Raw genomic sequence first — 18,222 nt, 5'->3', positions numbered from 1 at the left:
TGACAGGGGAAAGGGGAGTTCCACAGAGCAGGGGGAATCCTGGGGACTGGAGTTACTGGCTTCTGCTGACACAGACAGGAAGATATTTAATCCGTAGAGAGGAAAAAGGACAACCCACTACTATCTACATTACTCGTGTTGGTGATAAGTGCACAGACACCAGCATGTGTTTTACTGTTGCTGACAAGATGTCTGTCTGAGTTTAGATCAATTGGAGTTCATTTGAGTTAGCTGGAGTTAAATAAAGATGGAGTTACATTCGGTTCTTAATGAAATCAGATGAATTTCGCATATTTTTGAGACATCATTTAGACGGTGTGTCTAAGATGCAGGGAATGTCTTTATTGATGTGGAAACATAGAAACCAAAATTTGACCTAGATACTGATTGTGCTCTGTTTTTGTTTTTCTATTTCTCTCGCTGTCTCTCTCTCTCTCTCTCTCTCACACACACAACACACACACACACACACACACACACACACACACACACACACACACACACACACAGCTATAATTCTAAGAAATAGAATGTTGATTTACAGCCAGTTTCACATGCTCCCATTGTAAGAGCCATATGACAGAATGGACCCTTAGCTTAAAGGGCAGACATTTGGAAACTCATAGTTCCCTTTCGCAAATTAAATGTATCCTAGATCTCTCCAGTGCAGAATGATATGCAGTATGAATGTGGGTCTTGCTTTCACCCAAGTTCACATTCCACAGAACATCACTTTCACATTCACCATAAACAGCTCTTGCCAAGTGTGTGTTTTCATGTAGTGTGTACAACAACAGTTCACCATGGTTATGTGTCAACTCAAAGATCCTTCAGCAATGGAAAAAACTCACCTGCCATTACAATAGTTCTTTATCTCACCAGGAATACAGCAGGCTTACAGAAACGCTCGCATGGGTGCGCACACACACACCTATACAAATTTACAGTGTAACACTGCACTGATCACACTATCTCTAAGCACCAGAAGCAACAGTAGTGAGTTTGCGCAGCATAAAGGAAACACAGTGTTTTTACCTAATAAATGGGCAAGACCAATTCAATTTAACCATTTAATAATGTGTGTAAGATTGTTAGTACCAAGTACCAAATTGTGCAAAGTAACAAGAAACATTATATAATCATATATATAACAACAATCCACTTCCTTCAAACTGATACAATGAACGCTGATTTCCTTATTTTGGTTAATATATTTGGTTTATATAAAAAGCTTTTTAAAAAATCAAATCAATGAATATTTTTCTAGTGACGTTTGGCACAGCTGACTCATTTCTACATGATGGAACATAGTGTAAAAATAAAATTACAAAGCCTAAAACTACAAACTCCATTGTCTTATGAGGCCTTGTATCCTACATATACACATTCTGGTACACAGAATGATTATATGATCACAGATATGAACTATAGTTCCATTCTTGATATTGTATAGATGATTTGATTGTTTGTAAGTGTTTTTTTCTCTCTCATAAGCATCTTTTTTTTAGAACTAGACAGCTTCTCTGAGGCCAAATGGATTTTGGGTGCAAATCAGAAGCACTAAAGGGATAAAGATTTAGATTGAGATTTTGACTAGTGGGGACTCACTGGCCACACTGGCTGAACATTTGAGCTAAGCAGCACAGAAACAATGACACCAGTGGCTTCTCTACCGTAAGCCCAGTAACTGTCCTGTAATGTAAAGTGTGACCTGAAAGTAAAGGGTATCATCAGACCTAATGTACAGGATTGATTTAGGGAAGAATTTCTGCCTTTAAAACGTCTTTCTTAAGAGAAATGGGTTCCACTGGTGTGGTAAGACAGATGGGAACCTGAAGCCCACAGCGGCATTTAGCTGAAGTCCCGGTCCGAGAGTATGAGTGGAGCCACAAGGGTCCAGAGGTAGAGGGCCAAGGCCAGCCAGCTGGAGCTGATCTTCACCCACACTGCAGGCATAGTGCTCTGCATGGCCTGGTAGTCCGAGTTCGGCCTTTTAAGTGGAAGGATGGAAGAGAAAGTGAGAAACAGAGACAAATAACAGAGTTATGTACAAGAGACCAGCCTACATCAAGGAGACCAATAAGATTAAAGACCAACCATCAGCACTGAACCATTAAAACCTCAGTCTAATGACTAGTTACCTTTCTGAATATTTTGTTTTGGTTAATTGTTTTGACCATTTGGTTTTTAACATCTCAATCAAGCTAACCGAAGTCTCAAAACCCAGTCTAGACACTCACTGGTACCAGTTGGTGAGGGTCATCATGATGTAGAGAGAAGCCAGGAGGAGACAGAAGTGGAAGAAGGAATAACTGTAGGTGACTCCGTCCTCCTCATTGTCCACGGTGTGCCTGGCCTCGCCCTCCGCCACAGGCTCCTCGGCGTCAGACGCCAGACCCTGCACCTCCTCTGTCTGCATCAGCCGATTCACCTGCGAGTTGTTGGATGATCGGATGCTGCAGAGACACGGGCCGGGGCCGGGGTCGACAGACTGTGAGCGTGCGGGTAGAAACCAGGGCCATAGACTGCATCCAGGCTACTGTGATGCAGCGATCTGAAGGCATTGGTTGAACTGCAGTGATATTGGGATGGTAGAATCGATGGCATATCAAACAATATGACAATTTTTTTTTTTGTTGTTGCCAAAATAAAATTATTGGGCCATTTTCAAAAACTGAAAATCCAATAAATCCATATGAAGCTAGGAGTATTTATATAATCTACATTGCAATAGTGCAGACTCATAATACAGTCTAGTTTTGTGTTACAGCAGTAAAAATATAATTATTTGCAAATAATAACAAAGTTATTATATTTAAACCAAGTCGATTTGTGGTGGATCTCTTGGAGGCTTCACAATGCACTAAATCGAGGCTTAAAGAATCGAATCTTTGTCAGTGTGACACGCCTTCAGGGACGGAGCTGGAAGCGGCAGGCGCAGGCCTCGCTCACCTGGCGTACAGCGTGCAGAAGAGGAAGATGACCAGCCCCACAATGCCCTGGGCATCCCACCACTGCACCTGTCCCGGGGGCACGGTGGTGGAGGGGGCCGCGGTGGTGGAGGGGCTGTTGGTGACCAGCTGCAGCAGGCTGGGGTTACACTTACGGTCTGAAAGTGAGGAAGAGAGGACAGTGTTCTGTGCGAAATACAACACATGAATCTGATATAACTAGCTGAACTCCACAGGCAATATACAGCATAAATATTGTCTTTATTTGTCTGTATCTGCCATTGCTGGGAAGAACTTTTACAGCCAAAATTTAAACAAATCCTAGTTTAAATGAGAGACCTCTTAACCCTTGCCAGTTACAGTGGATTTAAGATAGCGCTGAACCTAGCAACCACTACTGTCTGCTTAGTAACAGATGCAATGCTCAGAGAGCAGATCTGCATCCCTTTTCAGAGGAAAATAATATTTATATTTCTTGTTGCTTTCATTTCATGCTCTATAAGAGCAAAAAGGATTCAAGGTTCAACACAAAATGGCACTCCAGATCCCCAGAGCAGATCAGAGCCCTGCAGGACGGCAGTTAAACACACTGCTGAGGTGAGGGGACCAACATTAGAACAAAGCTTGACACTCATTGAGACCAAAAAGGGGACAATTTGCCTTCCTAAAAAGTTGAAGTAGAAATGTAAGGCACAGGTAGAGCAAGCAGGACAGCAACCGAGTTACAAACAAGTCAGGGTGGCCACTGGGAAATTTGTATTCCAGTTTGCATTTGAGACTTACTGGGGTTGTTGGTCATGGCAGACCAGGTCAGGTACATGGTGTACAGTGAGATGAGAGAAGACTGCAACAGGCCAGAGCTAGGCTGGGCTTCCTGTGGAATTCGTGCACACGCACGCACACATACATACACACACGCACGGACACAAAGATGCGTATACGCATACACATGCATGTGAACACCATGCACGCACAAGCACACGCACACAAAGATGAAGATGAACATGCAGCCTTCAAATGCTATAAATGAATTTCAATGGGACAACCACAGCTGTCATTTAGTGATTTAAGATGAATCTATGTTAAGAAAACCTAGTTGGTAATCACTGATCTTAAAGCTTTAATTTATAAGGAGAGAAACAGAGAGAAGGGAAAGTGAGAGAGAGTGAGATAGACAGAGAAGGAGAAAGAGAGGGGGGAGAGGGAGAGAGACAAAGAGAGAGACAAGGAGAGAGAGAGAAGGTAGAGAGAGAAGAAGGAAGGGAGAGAGAGAGAGAGAGAGAGAGAGAGATATGACTACCTGTACTTTAGGGAGAATGGAGACAACTGACACTATGATACAGAAGATAAAGTTCAGGCTGATGAAGACTTTGTGCTCAGTGCAGTCATCTGGCTGTGTGTAGAACACGTAGAAGAGAACCATCACAGTGAAGGCACAAGCATAGTGCACAACAGTGAAACCCAGGAGAGCTGTATAACACACACAGGCACACACACACACACACACACACACACACACACACCAATAAAACACAACAGAAATGGAAATGTTGATACTGTTTAAACATGCAACATTGTTTCGGCTGAAAATAATTCAGAAGACACGTGCGCTTCTCTCGACAGCCAATGCTGAAGACAACAAACCCACACCGTTCTAAACTCCAGCGGCAATCCGCTTTCCTCTGACACATAACCACTGCCCCAGGTTATGGGGTCCTAGCCATGGCAGTGTGACCAGTGATGACCAGTGTGCTGACCATACCTGCATACCAGCATCTGCTTCCGTCCTCCGCATTCTCCACCCATTTCTGGTTCCAGGTGTGAGCGAAGTCCACCAGCAGGACCAGCTGGATGAGGATGAAGATGAAGGATCCCACCACTCCAAAGTAGAACCACACTGTAATGGGAACCAGCATGAGCTACCACTGGACCAGAGTGTAATCTGTTAGGACATGATATTATAGTGCGTTACCTTACTTGAAACACGTACATACACATGTCCGGGTTTAGTTCTACAACCATGTGGACAAATCACGTATTTTTAACATGCCTAAACTTTCTGTTTAACAAAAGTAAAATTAACATGTCTGTACACAAACTTACACCTTTAGCTAATAACCAGGTTTAGATTGCTTGTCTAATCTGATCAGTTGAGGAGGAATTAAATCTAATTTGTGCACTGGAGCCTGTATACTGCCCTACTGCACTAAGCAAAACAGGAGGAGGCCCAAGGTGTACAAACTGAAGTAAACATTTAATTAACTCTAAGAACATAAAAGATAAACCTGTGTTAAATGTCCCATCTGGAATGAAGAAAGCTCCCACGGTTATGCCAATCAGTATCAGGAACTTGAAGAACCAGAACCTGAAGGACACACACACACACACACACACACACACAGGCTAGCACGAACACCATGTGATGACTGCATCATCCGCAGCAATTCCAAATGAAAACACAGTCCATGTGACAATCATGAATTTCCCACAAACCAAATAAGAACAATGTCCACTAGAGGTCAGCAGTGTTGCTCAAATTGCAAGGGGGAACAGCTTGTACCAAGCACAGTGCTTTCTTCCATGTTTTTTTCTAAAAACAGTTTAACTAAAACTCTCACCCTGAAATAGTTTATGATGTTATAATAGTGCAGTCCAAGCTACGTCTGAGCATCTGTCTTGTAACACACTTTGAAAAAATGACCTTGTTTGTCAGAAAGCTGGTACATGGTTGAAATATTTGAGGATGATAATGATGACGACCATACCCATTCTGGATGGCAGCCCGTGGGTCCTTGCTGCTCCGCACTCGGATCATGATAATGGAGAAGAGAAAGAAGAAACAGACCAAGGCAAAACACATCCTGTACACAGACTTGTAGCCCACGATGACCTCACAGTTCACCTTGCCTTCAATGCCAGGTATAACCGTACCCCCTTGACAAAATCCAGGAATCTGCGGAGAACGAACGATTAAACAAAAATGTAAGACAAAAAAGATGTTTTGTCCAGGCTTTTGTTAGAATGCATGAATGTCTTTTTTTCCAGTCAAAAATCTTTGAACGATCAGAAACGTTTACTACATTAGTGTTGAAGACCCAATCCTATGAAAGTCAAGTTTTTAACCTTGCAGGAGCCATTTTCCAGAGGCAACCAGTTACTTTATTTTTCTTGTGTTTAATCCATTGACTGTGTACAACAAATCTGCCGCGTGCTAGATAATGTAGGACAACGTTAACCTGCCAAGTTACACCATGATTCATATCAAATGCCCACAGGACATTGTACATAGCTTAGGGCTGTAAGGACAAAAGTAAGTCTTTATTTATATAGCACTTTTCTACAATAAATCTCAAAGTGCTTTACAAAGTGCTTTACAAAGTGCTTTACAAAGTGCTACCTGGTGAAATACATTAGAGTAAACATTCCTTTTGACATTTTGAACTGTAGCTAATCCACTGAACTGGATGATGGCTATATTCATTCCGATAATTCTGACTGAAAACAAATGTTTATTTGCTCCTTGGGCACTGTGTTCCTTAAGTACCTGAACATGTTTCAGTAGGGGTAATGTTAGTAACGTTAGTAGAGATATAGTGTAGTACAATATTGGTTAGATTCCAGAGACCTTCTACAGTGTTCAAAGTGTTCCTTCCCACTGGCACATCTGGATATTTATCTTTAAAACATGTATATAAATCAAGCCAGATGCTCATGTTATCTGTTGCTGTTATGTTTCTAACATTGCAGACAGCAATCTGATACATCTGATACATCGACTTATAGGCGGCCCTGAACAATTTGCTCTCCTAATTCTCAGTTGGTTTATGGTTCAGTCATGTATGAATTATTCCGCTCGCCACTGTGTGGCATATCGTAACCAGCGATACAGAAAACAGTTTTGTGTGTTTGAGTTGAAGGTGACCAGGTAAGCGTGGATGGTGGAGAGGTGGGCGGTGTTGGAGGCGAGCGGTGGAGGGGTGGGTGTAGATAAGAGACGAGCGGGGGAGGGGTGGGTGTAGATACAGACAAGCGGTGGAGGGGTGGGTGGAGTTAGAGGCAAGTGGTGGAGGGGTGGGCAGAGATAGAAATAGGGACTATTTTTCAAGGGGACACTTGCAAGTGCCTTTTGTTGCGATCTAAATACTGTGTTAACAACTTTTTTAAAGCTCCCATGCTATGGGAGCACAACAGCTCTGGTCGTGGGGGCGGGCTGTTTGAATGGCTCAGGGCTCACCTTCTGCAGCTGAGTCTCCATACCAGGGAGGATCATGATGATGGACACGACGGTGCCAAGTAGCAGGAAGAAGGAGAAGGCCAGGCGGGTTATAGTAGAGTTAAATGCGGAAGGGCAGCAACTGGACAACAGGCACGGGGCAGAGCCACACAGACATGACGCCTACAGGAGAGACACATACTACAGCAATTATATTATTACATGATTTTATCATAATTAGCCCTTTATAACCATGGGGAAAATATTTATATCCTTCTTACAACAGTGGCTAAACTAATGACAGTCATGAATGCAGCTATGGAAACCACCACATTCGGATACACTAGCCTACTGTAAAAACACTTAAGAATCAACTATTTTGATCTACTGAAACCAAACTGATGTCATCAGAAAGTTTGCTATGACTTTTCCCGAAACCGGAAAAACCGGAATTCGCCACATTAAGCAGGAAAAGAAACTTTCTTAGACCACTTTAGAAAACACCGAAGTAAACTATCTCTATAAATATTACTTTAAGTAACACCATTCTCTTAAAGTCGACATATCACACAAGCAAAGAAATTAACTTCATGTAGCTTTTTTAAGTACTTACGCAGCTCGCAAGAGAGCACAATGCCATACACGCACCCATTATTACGGTGGTGCACTCAAACTACGACATAACACGGAAGCTACTTCCCAACGAGAGTATTCATCAAATGATCAACCAGACGATCACGATTGGTTAGACGTCCTAAGCGCTTTGCTAATGGACCAATCAGAATTTAAACTGTTCAAACAACGTACATGGCACAGCTGCTTAAAATTCTTAAAGATTTTTAAGATTTCTCTTACATATTTCTTTTTGTGTGAAATTCTCTAAAGACTGTTTAAATATAAAGTTAAAATATAACTACTTAGTTACACATCATTATCTGCTTGAGAATTGAAACATTTCAGTACTTTCCTAAAACTACTAAGTATAAAAGTGTCTTCATATTTTGGCAAGATATATGCTTAGTTTTCACTATCTTTGAGTGCTGGTTACATGTTAGGCACAATGTGAGCAGGCTATAGCCTCTTTAACTCATAATAATTCATAGACACTAAGACTGCAATATTGTCTTTCACAGATAGACCTAATCAGCCCACATTATGAATTTAAAGTAGATCTGTTGCAGAATCCTTAAATTATGACATGGAAATAAAAAACAATGTAACTGGCTGAACATACTGCATTTTGCTAAACAATTTTAGCGTATGTGTATATAAAGTGCAGTTAATAAAGAATAGGATGTTTTCTTCCAAGCTTGTTAATGTCATAAACAAATGAAAAGCCATGTGTGCAGATTTTCTTTAATGTAAGGTTAATTTAAGATAATAATTTCTGGAAGCTTCTGCTGCCAGCTGATGACACAAGATGACACACTTATTATTGGTGCATTTGAAATGCAAAAAGATTAAATTGGTCTCCTTTGCAGAAAACACCAAATTTACATTTAGATGTGGGAAGGAAACATCAATATTACATAACAGATGCTATCTCTTCATTTATCTAGAGAGAAGCAGCAGTCTGAACTATTGAAGCTCAGTGTTAAACTTTATTTAATCATCAGTCAATTTGTTTTAAACAGTTTTAGCAGACTTTTTTTTTTTCTTCTGGGGAGGATCTATTAAAGGAAAGGTTGGAAAGAAAAGTCTAAGTTTTGCACTGCCAAAGCCCATATTAGAACACAAAGCCATTTAATGCTTTGAAATTGTATGCAAAAGAGGATTATAAATAAATATTACAAATAAATATTAATAAATGTGAACAGAAAATTTGTTATTCTCCCCAATGAACTTGCTGAAATCTTGATTTATTAACTTGCCATTAACGCCATCCAGTGCCACTCTAAATTCAAGATGTGAAAGAAAAAGCAAATATGTGATGTTACCTGTAGCTATACAGACAACAAAGTCATTGCAAAGACAAGCTATGAGCAGAAAGCTTTAGCCTGAAGTGTGGCTGGAGGGGGCTGACAGACCTGCCTGCTCTCTGCTGGAGAATGTTGCACCAGAAGTTAGACAGATATCCTAAAGAGTAGCGTCAAGGTCAAAATCTCAGTTGGGGTGTATTCTTCCATCTGGCTGTACAGACTAATTGCCATACAAGTAATACAGTTAGAGATGACTAGTAGCCTTTAGCATTTACACAACATGGCAACTGTTGGGGTGGGATGGGGGTTATTACACAGGGGGTTATGTCACATGCGGAACGGTAGGGGAGGGGGATAGCGTAGCAACTGTGCCCCCTACAATTCTGGTGGGGCCTTTTACCTCAGTGCTATGCATCTAGAATTGATGAACAGATGCTTAACACGATCCCTCACAAGCCAGCCTAAACATTATTATTATTGTTGTTGTTGTTGTTGTTGTTGTTATTGTTATTATTATTATTATTATTACACTTATTATTATAGCGCCTTTATCAGGACCCAAGGACGTTTTACACCCCACACTTCACAAAATGCTTTTACCCAGTCAACACACCGGTGAGAAGTGCGAAGCGGCGCTGCTTCTGAGGCAGAACGAACGTAATTGGTTAAGAGATAACGGCCGGGATTGGCCTGATTGGTTAACAAGCATATGGGCGGAGATTTTCAATTACCGAACGTTCACCCCACATGGTTTCTCTCTAGTGACCGCCGGAAATGACTTTAATGAGCAAGTGTGTGAAAAGCATGTGAATATATCAGGTATTTACAAGTACATTCTTGCATATACAGTTTATACTGTTGATACAGTCGCGCAAATAGATGAAGTCTGAAAGTACCGTTCATGTACAGCAAAACCAAACGTTTGCAAGCTATTAGGACACACTATTAAAAACATTAGTATCTGTTCAAAACCCCTTTAGGACAAAATGGTGACTAACACCATCGGTCCATAATACCATTATATCGGGAACGTAGGCTACTATTCCACGTTTATTCCTGCTTCAGAGGCAGCAGAGCATGTATTCTGCATCTTTATTAATCATTGTGCAGCTTCCTCAGAGGGAACGTTATCACCATGGCAATGTATACATGGTTGCATGCGTTGGTTTCAGTGCTATTGTAAGGCACAGAAAAGCGGAGCATTCGTTAAAGGAAATAAAAAACATGGCACTTCACAACAGTAAGACTGCCAGTACGATATCAAGTAGCTATCGTTTAGCTAGTGGTTAGATTTAGCAACAGGCAAACTGAACTAGTAACCCACTGTTTTGGTTCAGCAACAGGCAGATTAGAAGCAACGGCAGTTAGTAAATAGGCTGTATCCAAGCAAAATATTTTCTGTCAAAATAAATTTGTATTTGGGTATCTAACATGGCAATTATATTGTCATAAATATGCATGGATGTAACAACCATGGTTTAAGAGGGTTAAAACCTTACATGATTTTAAAACATCAATTTATGTCTGGTGTCTCTACAGCCATGCATCAAGATTTTGTAATACAGAGCGTATCATAGACACCTTGCTAGCCTTAGCTAGGTTAGCTAACAACAAACAAGCAAGAAATGAGAAGCAACTTTAGAGGCTAACTAGTTTGACGGGTAGTTTTCCAAGAAACTAAAAACACATTTAAGCAAAAGGCGCATGATTCACCCTCATATTAATTTATGCCCATCTTCATTATTCATAATGTAGCTCATCCATGGTAGACAAAGGGAAAAATGGTTCTTAAACTGATCTTTCAAACATTACTTACTCTTTACTTTACATTATTTACTATTTATAACTATAAAATCCTAAAACATTACAGTAATTCCGTTTAAATGCATTAAAATATGTATTTTGTCAAAAGATGCACGTCTGGCAGTGATGTTTATGGGGCCAATTCTTATTTGTCTAAGCGCGTCAGTTAATAATGTATATTTATTGCGAACCAAATATGTAGTCAGGTGGTGGTGGTGGTGGGGGGTGTATGTAGCAAGTAAACAAGTAATCAGGCAGGTATTGTATTGTATTGTTTTTGCCCGGGGGCCCAGATCCTAGTTGCATCACTGGTGCACTGTGGTCTTTCATAGTAATTCTCCATTAGAGTCTCCGCTCGTTGGGTGCAGTATTTTGCAACGGACGTTTGCCCCCAGAGGCTCAGCTAAAGTCTGCAACCTGTAGCTTTATTATTACTTTATTACATGTTCGAATAACGCACGGAAAATCCAATAATTAGCGTGCAAATAACATGACTTCTATTAAAAATCTGTGTTAATCCTGCACAGTAGCCTTTGTACCCAATAAGTCAATAATTCTTCGTTTCAGGACTGACCTGTTTGAAAGGTGTTAAAGAAGCCTTCTAAACAATACACTTCGTGTTCATTTGTTTTAATAAGAAAAAAAAGTAATGTAAAGAAACTGTTATAGGCTGTTAAACGTTTTCCAGCAGTATATTAAACCGTTACATTCACAGTAGCATAAGGAATGTCGTAGTTAAATGGCTAGGAGATGTTTCCACGCGTGACGTTCTTCCCCCCCGTGCGCGATGATCTTGGTACGGTCTTTCACTTATATTCCACGGACAGCCTGAACTAGAAGCTCGACCGTGAATCAGGACAGGAACTAAAAATGTACCGACATCCGTATATTTAACAAAACTGTGAATCTCAGTCTATCGCCTCTTCGTCAACATGATAACTGAATAAAAGAAAAACATCTAAATCGTTCGGATTTGAATTTTTCTTCGTGTGCTATAGGCTACCCATTTGGTAAGTGTACATCCAAATCTATACGGAATTTATTTCGGAATATATAACTCATTGGTGTTGTTCAAAATTTAAACGACTTTAGATGCAACATTTATAGAAGTTTATTGGTTTATTCCTGAAATGCATAAACTGTTACTGACACAAACATACACGTGTTGGGACGCATACCAGATTAAACATGTACGTTTTGCCTGTTTTTCGTGCGTAACTGAAATATTTGTGAGATATGTAGCTATCATCGCCATTGAAAGACTCTTAGACTTTGGGTTCAGAGGCTACGTGTCAAACCACTGTCATCTTAAGTGAATTACACTTATCTGAAACAGTCACCTGATGCACGGCAGATTGAAAATATCCAAAGAGTTATATTGACAATAATGCTTGTTTGGACTTTTACCTGGCGTATATTGGCTGTTATGCTTAGATTGATCATTTATTGTGCAGCACATACACACAAACGCTGAATGGAGTAAGTATGTATGACCGCTCGAACTGTGTGATTGGAGAAATACCTCTAACCGCATTATCCGGAGTCTGGTCGTAGCGAAAAGAACATTTAGAGATCTTTGAACGTGTGTATGTGTTATATGTACTTACAGTATATCGTATTATGCCTTTACATTAAATTCATATTGTACCTTAATTGCCAAAATGGATTGGTTTGCTTGTTGTCCTCTATGGTTATGAGACCGGAGAGAAAGTTATCCTAGGTAAGTCACCATAAGGCCGAATTAACTCGGACATCTCAGTCTAACATAAAGTTGATGCAGTGAATTGTGTGAGGCAGTTTGATATAAATAAGGAATGTATGGAAACTGTCATGCAAAACGTCCCTTGTAAACAGGAGACATGCAAAAATAGTCTGAACATTCTCATAGAAAGGGGGATCTAGATATAGCCTAGAAACTTCCTCAGGGCAAATATTTTGAAGTGAAAAGTTTTAGATGGTTTGCAGGCAACGATGGGTCTGTATTTTCAGCCTACTGTAGTACTGTTACTACAGACCACACACCATAGTACAGCACAGATCATCTTACTCAATTTCATTATTCCTGGTGTGTGGATCTTCGCCCTCTTCTGTTATGTAAATCCTTTCCTTCAGAAACATCAGGTTACCACAGCAGTGAGTTGGTCTGTACGATGGGTTGTATGTGGGGCCCCGTTGTTTTTAAGCACAAGACATGAACCCTTCTCTGCGTTCGAGTCCCTGATGCTTCAGCCTCAGCCATTACTTCTGCGTCTCTTTTGGCTTGAGAGGCCTTGGAGACATGTGCCCTGACAAATCACAGATGTGTCACTGATGCACCCAGCTTGTCAATTCCATCACCTTGAGTACTTCACTGTCATTGTGTAAAGCATTCTCCCTGTGAGACACATGTTCCTGAATCAGATGATGCCAGATTTTTAAATAAAGCCAGGATAGTCTTGCCTTATTGTATCTGGTTTGGAGCCTACCCCCCCACCCCATCTCCTGTTCCAGATACATGTGTCCATCATACTGTGCATTAGAAAGAGCGTGAGGGCAGGGGCACATTGCTTGGTTGCCCTTCTGATCCCAGCGCCTTGCTGTGGTTGCATAAGATGTCTCCAGCAGCTCTGGGACAAAGCGGCATTCTGGGTAAGTTATCTGAAGCAGCCCACGCTGTGTTGGGTTTTGTGAGGCTCGCTGCAAAGGTCTTTATTTACACCTCCTTTGTGTTTACCTCAGAAACACGTGTCCTTCTCCTTCGCTTTATCAATCTGAATGTCCAAAGCCAGTTTCTCCATTTTGCTTTCAGTAACGAGTTCAACTGGCATTTTCCTCGCATCCAAACAGCCATTGTGTTTACGCAAATGAAGAGGAATTCAAGTGTTTAATGAGGAGTCCAAGGGCAAGATACATGCACTCAGGTTAGTTTAACTAAAATCACTTGGAGGAGCCAGAGAATGAAAAGGGCTCCGCATTCTTCTGTCTCTGAACTGATCACCATTGTTTATAGGTTTTGTTAATGAATGGAAGACATAGGGAATGCTGTTTAAGATAATGACACTTTTACCATGGAGACTTTCCACACTGTGGGAGCCTCTCCCATTACGAGTGATGTGTTTGAGGTGGTTAAGTTACTCATGGTGCATCATAGGGCCTTTTTTGTTTTTAAGTCACTGTTCTTTGAATTTCCACTCCACTGTGATGTGTGTCATTTCAGGTCACTGTATTTCCTTGAGGATTCTTTACATTACTGACATTTCCTTTCCCTCAATCCCAGTGTAAGGCTGCAGTCTTCACAAAGACTGAAAGCTTTCATTGTAGTTTTGAGATGAAAAGGCTGGGGTGAATTCCTGTATCTGGAATTACAACACATTTTTGTCTTGCCAGACAGTATTAATTTATGATGTGGCAGGCTGTGGATTAGACATTGGTTTTATTCCTGTACCCAAAGGTAATTGATCTGTTACCTTCACTGTGTATCACAATGGATCAAATGTTCTGAGCTGTTATATGGCTTTTCTAATATTTAAACAGAGTCCACTTCTCTGGGGCTGTGCATTTTTTATAATCCATATGTGCACACAACAGAAATTGAATGCTTTATCCTTGCTTTTTAGATTAAATACGGGTCGTCTTTGGTCCTCTTCAACCACAATCTAGTTGACAGACATACCTCAGTTGCCCTCTATGTATAATTCTTTATTTTAATATTGAATAATATGCTCTCAGTGCTCATCCGTGTGACACATGTCCTCTGTACTGTGTTTAAGACAATGATCTCTCTCTCTCTCTCTTTCTTTCTCTCTCGCTCGCTCTCGCTCTAGCTGCTAATTACCCTGTCAAGATGGGGGCCTGCCTCCTGGAGAGACAAAAAGGCTTTTTAATTCATTAGAGCGCCCATCCACAGATCAATGGGTCACCCTTTTAACATATTATCTGAGAATACCCCATCTGCTCTAAACTGGTTGGACACTGTACACAATGGCTGTGTGATTGGAGTTTTGTTGTCCTGTGCCTTCAAAAATGTTTGAACAGAAAGCCATAGTTAATGAGGAGTCCAAAAGCAAACCAATGGATTTTGAGCCATTGTCTGAACTTGATGATTGGTCTTTGCCAGTACCAGCCCTTAGTCCATGTTGGGACTTGTTTAGGAGTTGAAGACACAGCCTTGTGTGCTGATCTGGGCTTGTTGTTTTTTTGACGTTCTCCTTGTGCTTTAGGGAGGAATCGTAACTAAACCAAGATTTGCAGGTACTGAAACCTGGAATACTGATGGCCAAGGACAGCATTTCCCAGCATTTCTCAGTAGGTTGATGGCACACATTTGCTGCAGCCATCAGCCTACACTGCTGCCACAGGGCAGGTGAAGTGCGTTGCCCTGCTCTTTGTTCCAGCATGGTTTGTGCCAGGAGGGCTGCCAGTGGCTGGAGCCAGATGGCCCTCTCGCAAGCTTCTGTAAATATGCTAATTCAGTGGGTGACATTCAAAGAGACCTGCAAATGGCCGGTTGGTGACCTTTTCGATCACTCACCATTGCTTTCTCATTTATGATTCATGGAAAGCAATTTGCTTCCATAAAGTGATGCTATTGTTTGCGCGGGCGTGGGCACGTGCATGTATATGAAAGCACTGTGTCTCATTGTTCTGCATAGGCATCCTTTAGAAGCGAAGAAGAAAATTATTTTAAGCAGGTGCTTTGCAAACAATAGACAAGCGAAAAAAATATATATAGGCAGTTTACCATAGTGTTAACAGAGCCTCGATCTTCTGAGTTTGCAAGACCATGTTAGAGGCTTTAGTGAAATACTTGTTAGTAAAACACCTAAAAGACTCCTCAGAGATGAACTCTGATACAAGAAGACAAATAGTCAAAGTGTTAAGAAGAAACACAGGAGAAACGTTAAAAAAAAAAGTTTAAAAAAACATTTTTAAGCTTTCTTGTTAAGAGGGAACATATTTTCTAGAGTCTGGCATTTTGTATCTGGGGAAGCTGAGATGGGAAATTTAGTATTGCGTCTGTCCGTCATGTCAAATAACAGCACTATGATTATAATGACAATGTCCAAGGTTTTCATCCCTACCTAGGTGTAAGGTATTTAGGGTGGGTATAGCAGTGTGAACATGAGCATATGAGCGTGTGTGTGTGTGTGTGTGTGTGTGTGTGTGTGTGTGTGTGTGTGTGTGTGTGGGGTCAATTCACTGAGGTCCACTGGGACTTTGGTGTGTTAAAATCATGCAGGAGGATGTGAGCAAACCATCTCAGAACCTACTTGTTTTGTGTTGCTTTTCTTTTCATCTCACAGTTCTCACTTCAAACCCTCCCTTTCTGTCAACCATCAGATGTCTAAAGACACTAATTGGTGGCAAAGGGTTTTACTCAGCATTTAAAATGTGACATTTTAAAAACCCATTATTATCTGAATAGCACCTGTATAACTGAGATTATAGAACTAACATACATCCTGCCTAATCTCAGAACATTGCTTAAATATACACGTGTGGGGTCTCTAAGAAGGTAATAAGGGTGTTTTATTGCTTTTAAACATTACCATTATTTTGGAAAATAAAGGTTCTAGGAAAGTAGATTTTTTTAATATAGCAGAATTATAATAGCAGTAAGAATTTTTTAAATATAGCAGACCCCTCCTACCAGATCATAATGCTTTGGTTACCATAGAAGCAAGGGAGGGACGTGGGTAGGAGGATGAGATGTTTAACAAATGCACATAGTCTAACAGTCTAAAAATAGAAATCAACTAATCCAGGCATCTAAGTGGTGATACTGCTTCTGGGAAAGGAAGGTGTTGCAGGTAAATCATCACATGTTCTAGTATGGTCTGTGTATTTTCTCATTTAACTGGACATTGATGCAAACTGCACTGATGCTAACTGCTAAAGATCATGCTTCTAGAGTATGCTGAGTTTACATTAATGGCATTTGTCAGATGTTCATATCCAGAGAGACTTGCATGGGAACTAGATCCATGACCTTGGTGTTCCTAGTGTCATGCTGTACCTGCTCTACTGTGTGAGCTACAAGAGTGAAAGAGTTCACGTATGACTCTCTATGAGAGTGAAAGAGTTCATGTATGACTCCCACACAGCATGCATGGCCAAGGATAGACATATTGACTTACTGTCATATTGCACTTTGAAATTCAATTTAACACTGTCAGCCCTGGTCATGCCAAAGCACTGAACCCGAGATTTAAACAAGATGAAAAGGTCCTTGTTAGTAAACTCATTACTGCGTTATGTGAGATTCCTGTTTAAATTTCATTTCAGTGATCTTCATTCAATCTCCATGAATTATCTGCAAATTATTAATCAAAGATCACCATAGGTCATTTATTTATCAGCCTAACTGTTTATGCTTATGTACCCAATTCAGCCATTTGCAGCAAACAAGGCAACATCAAACTCTCACATGTGGGAAGTACAGCTCGTATGATGCAAAGCAATAGCAGACTGTAGAGGGAAAAGCTTCATACTGGTTTAATCCCATGTGTTTCTTTAATATAAAAAAGCAATTCATATCATCTTGTTTTAGTATTGTTCAGTATAATGTGAAAGAGAATGACAGGCAGTATAATGTGAAAGAGAATGCCACTTTTGGGCCCCTGAGAAAGGCCCTTAACCTCTCAATTCCTTGAGTTGCATTCAGTCATAGTTGTAAGGTTTTTTTGGATAAAAGCATCAGCTAAATGCCGTAAATGTAAATGTAATAGAATGACATGGGGAATGAACTGAAGAAATAGACAGCACCTTACATTGGGGATGATGATGATGATGATGATATAGTGATGATGTTATGATGATATAGTATGATGATGATGATGATGATATAGTATGATGATGTTATGATACAGTGATGTTATGATATAGCATGATATAGTGATGTTATGATGGTACAGTATGATGATGATGATGTTATGATATAGTATGATATAGTGATGATGATGATGATGATATAGTATTGTGATGATATGATGATATAGTATGATGATATAGTGATGATGATGATATAGTATTATGATATGATGATATAGTGATAATAGTATAATGATATAGTAGCCTTTCTAGTAATTAAAGGTGGATGTAGACATGAAAATGTTACAGTGCCCAGCCTTCCGAATGAGCTTTATTATGAGCTCAGCACCTCTTTACATAGAAGTGGCGTTTTCTCCTTTTTCATTGACACATTGTCTCAGACTGGGATGTGGCCATGTTGGAACATGTGGATCTCTCACACTCTCATGGTGTTAGATTGCAGAGGTTCAGCCTGTAGAGAATGATGAGTTGAACACCCAGACTGAGAGCCAGACTGAGACGTCTAGGTTTCTGGTACACAGACATG

At 40.5% G+C, this 18,222-nt stretch overlaps 1 protein-coding gene and 1 long non-coding RNA gene across 3 annotated transcripts in view; one reads left to right on the top strand and one right to left on the bottom strand.

Annotated features, from left to right (window-relative positions):
• Positions 1-1,056: 1,056 nt before the first annotated feature.
• serinc2 (serine incorporator 2) lies at positions 1,057-7,866 on the bottom strand. 2 transcript variants are annotated; one of them, XM_027009790.2, is made up of 10 exons: positions 7,778-7,866; positions 7,186-7,347; positions 5,717-5,904; positions 5,237-5,316; positions 4,714-4,848; positions 4,252-4,421; positions 3,735-3,825; positions 2,953-3,109; positions 2,241-2,456; positions 1,057-1,990 (listed from the first exon to the last, which is right to left on the bottom strand). In XM_027009790.2, the coding sequence occupies exons 1-10, from the start codon at positions 7,814-7,816 to the stop codon at positions 1,852-1,854; spliced, it is 1,377 nt and encodes a 458-aa protein (XP_026865591.1). In that variant the 5' UTR covers positions 7,817-7,866; the 3' UTR covers positions 1,057-1,851. The 2 variants fall into 2 exon arrangements, with proteins under 2 accessions (XP_026865591.1, XP_026865592.1); XM_027009791.2 differs by having other exon boundaries at positions 7,186-7,365; positions 7,778-7,806.
• Positions 7,867-11,715: 3,849 nt separating this feature from the next.
• The window catches only part of LOC113577248, a 9,425-nt gene continuing 2,918 nt past the window's right edge, over positions 11,716-18,222 (top strand). The window contains exons 1-2 of the long non-coding RNA XR_003410604.2: positions 11,716-11,896; positions 13,675-13,786. This is a non-coding gene — a long non-coding RNA (uncharacterized LOC113577248). The remainder of the gene's footprint in view (positions 11,897-13,674; positions 13,787-18,222) is intronic.

The sequence above is a fragment of the Electrophorus electricus genome, chromosome 4, assembly GCF_013358815.1.
Source record: "Electrophorus electricus isolate fEleEle1 chromosome 4, fEleEle1.pri, whole genome shotgun sequence".
Lineage (NCBI taxonomy): Eukaryota > Metazoa > Chordata > Actinopteri > Gymnotiformes > Gymnotidae > Electrophorus > Electrophorus electricus.
This window is presented reverse-complemented; position numbering and strand designations above follow the sequence as displayed.

Coding starts and splice junctions, on each gene's coding strand:
- serinc2 (XM_027009790.2), bottom strand. CDS start 7,816: ATGGGTGCGTGTATGGCATTGTGCTCTCTTGCGAGCTGC. Junction 3,826..4,251: donor CCATTCTCCCTAAAGTACAG/GTAGTCATATCT, acceptor CGAATTCCACAG/GAAGCCCAGCCTAGCTCTGG. Junction 3,110..3,734: donor TGCCATGACCAACAACCCCA/GTAAGTCTCAAA, acceptor CCTCACTTTCAG/ACCGTAAGTGTAACCCCAGC.